Source organism: Haliaeetus leucocephalus, unplaced genomic scaffold, assembly GCF_000737465.1.
Source record: "Haliaeetus leucocephalus isolate CR32 unplaced genomic scaffold, Haliaeetus_leucocephalus-4.0 Scaffold339, whole genome shotgun sequence".
In the NCBI taxonomy this organism is placed as follows: Eukaryota; Metazoa; Chordata; class Aves; order Accipitriformes; family Accipitridae; genus Haliaeetus; species Haliaeetus leucocephalus.
This window is the reverse complement of record NW_010972775.1, coordinates 2,388,258-2,390,973: the sequence shown is the minus strand read 5'-3', so window position 1 is coordinate 2,390,973 and position 2,716 is coordinate 2,388,258. Positions and strand designations below refer to the sequence as shown.

Genomic DNA, 2,716 nt, shown 5'->3' with positions numbered 1-2,716 from the left:
TAAAGTGGTTTGGTTTTCTTTAACAGTCTTTAAATCTTTCTTGCAGCCTTTTTCAGCTATGATTGGGACTGAAACTCTCAGCCTGAACAGCTCACTCCCGCCGCCTTGGTCCAGCACGGTAAACAGGTGAAACCGTGAGTTTAAATAAAAAGACAAGTATAAATTACTTTTTTTTTTAAAAAAAACACATAACCTGAAGGCAGCAGCTCCTTATAAAGGTAAATTCATAACATTTTTAAAATGTCTTCATTTAAAACAACCAAAAAGTCAGTCCTGTGACTACAGAAGTTGCGGTTCCCTTGACCCTTAACGTTGTCTTAAGTCTCTGTAGCACTTCAAAGATTAAAAACCAGGAGGAAGGTATGTTTAGTGGGAACGGCACGTATAAAGCAGAAGAGGTGAGTTAGAGGAGAGAGGAGGGGACGTGGTAAATCATCCCTGCAGTAGCCAGCCTTTCTCCAAGGCTGAGAACGATGGTGTGGCCATTTCCATACTGCTCTTGCAGGTACAGACGCTGCTCCAGCCCTCCAGCTCCGTGGGAACTCCAGCCCTTCCCTCCCGGTTCACTGGCTGCAGCCTGGCCGGTTGTGGATGGAGGTGGGAGATGCGCTAAAAGACAATACATTAGAAGAAATGCAGCTCCAGCTGCTGCTAGGGGCTCGAGCCCATCCCCATGGGCCAGGGTACCACACCAGCCATCCCTGCTCATGGCCCTGGAGCATCTCTGGACCATGTGTCCCTGTCACTGTTTTCCATCCCGAGCATCGTCCTCCGAGGGTCCCTGTGGTACCGATGGCCTCCAGGCACCAGCATCCCGGCAGGATCTGTCCCCATCCTCGGGCACAGCCGCCCTGCTGGTGAGAGCCGAGCATCTCCCTCCAGGTCTGCTGGTGACGGCCTCCTTCGTCTCGGCAGCCGTGTCGCTGCCAGGAGAGGACCCTGCTCTGGGGACGAGGGGGACCTTCCTTTTCCCATCCTCACGGGTGGGCGGTTCGGCTGTCGCCCTTGGCACGTTGCTTTGTGCGTCCTTTTTCTTCATGCTACCCATGGCTATTGCTTTGCCATCAGCTTTCAGCGCCTCCACACCAGGGCTACCTGGGAGAGGAAAGAGTGGTTACCGAAGGCAGCGTCCCAAATAATGCCCGCCCCCCCAGCCACAGACCCCCGCTCCAGCCCAACCCAGGCAGCAGAGCCGCTCGTGTTCACCTCCCCAGCCAGCCCAAGCCCCCTGTCGTCATGGTAAATACACACAAATATACATACACCTTCACAAAACTACATAGAAATCCTATAAATACATACAAATGCGCACGCAAGAAGAGTTACCTACTTGGAGGGATGCTGGCCAGCCTGTGAGCTCAAACCTGTAAGAAATAAAGCTGTCGGTGATGGCCTTGAGCAGCAGCAAAAGGGCGTCCGGACAGGGAAGGGTGGTGGGACTGCCACCGGTGGGATGGGACAGCCATGGGTGGCAGGTCCGCCACGCGGCACGCACGCTGCCCACATCCCAGCGTGTTCCTCAGCTGCCTGGCCCCACTGTGCTTGGAGGGGGAGAGGTGGCCTGGAGGTGACCGTCACCTCCTTGCTATTGCTGGGATGACTTTTCTCACCCGGGCAGGCACCGACAAGCCCCCCCAGCTCCACCCACCCCCCGCCAGGACCAGCTTTCTCCCTCTACAACCCACGGAGAAAAGCTAAATATTCTGCTCTGCAGAACCCTGGGTAGGACAAGGATGCCAAAGGACTGTGGAAGCAGTGGACGCTCCCACCGAACAGCAGCATCTGGGAGGCAGATGCAGCTGGAGCTTCCTTGGAAAAGTCCCGGGGACCCACTGGTGTGACACCAGCCCTCCAGGAGAGAGATGCCGGGCTACTTACCAAGCTGCTGCCTGATGGAGTTGTGCCAGTGGAGGTTCAGCAGGTCCGGGTAGATGTCGGGGAGCTGCTTGAGGGCGAGGAGCTTCAGCATGCGGGAGGTGCAGCTCTTCAGCTCCAGGTCCCGCAAGTGCCTCTCCTCCGAAAGCGTGGTGGGGCGCAGCTCCACCTTGTGCTCCTGCAGCACTTGGTCAACGGAGGCCCCGGAGAGCTTGGGGAAGAGCTTCTTCTTCACCACGTGGATGGGGATGAAGACGGCCCCTGCCCGGACTACGTGGGGGAAAGGACACTTGCGAGCGAACATGAAGGTCTGCAGCTGAGAGAGCAGGTTGGCGAGGAGAGCGGCCACGTCCTGGAAAGCCAGCCAGATCTCCTTGCCTTTGGTGAGCTTCTGAGGTTCGGGGATCCTGGAGCCGTTCTTGGGTTTCGAGGGGGATTTGGGCATCTCATCCAGCTCCTCCACCAGCTCTGCCTTCTTCAACCACTCCTGCAGGAGCTCTGGGGAGGACTTGGACACCGAGCACGAAATAACATCGCAGAGCCAGGTGTGCAGGGTGGTGAAATACTGATCGGCAGAGGTCTGCGGGTCCAGGGACTCCATCTGCCTGGAAAGCGAGACATTCTCCTCTCCCGCAGCTCGGGGGGCTTCGGGCAGCGGGGGCTGCTGCGGGTCCGGGCGAGCCTCCTGCAGAGCGGAGGTGCTGGGCTGGGGACCTGGCTGCAGGACCAGGGGGCTGCTGGCCGGTGGGGAGGTGGAGGGGGTCCGCGGAGGTGGGCTGGGGATGCTGCTGGGGGGGGCCGGCGGGCGCAGGGGCGGGGGGGGCGGGGGGGGGGGGGGGGG

The 2,716-nt window shown here is 58.5% G+C and overlaps 1 protein-coding gene across 1 annotated transcript in view; it reads right to left on the bottom strand.

Annotated features, from left to right (window-relative positions):
- Positions 1 to 210: 210 nt before the first annotated feature.
- LOC104834688 (chromosome unknown open reading frame, human C15orf39) overlaps positions 211 to 2,716 on the bottom strand; it is a 4,874-nt gene continuing 2,368 nt past the window's right edge. Inside the window, exons 3-4 of the mRNA XM_010572247.1 lie at positions 1,879 to 2,593; positions 211 to 1,095 (exon numbers count right to left, since the gene is read on the bottom strand). Coding sequence (XP_010570549.1) covers positions 743 to 1,095; positions 1,879 to 2,593 — 1,068 coding nt within the window. The 3' untranslated portion in view covers positions 211 to 742. The remainder of the gene's footprint in view (positions 1,096 to 1,878; positions 2,594 to 2,716) is intronic.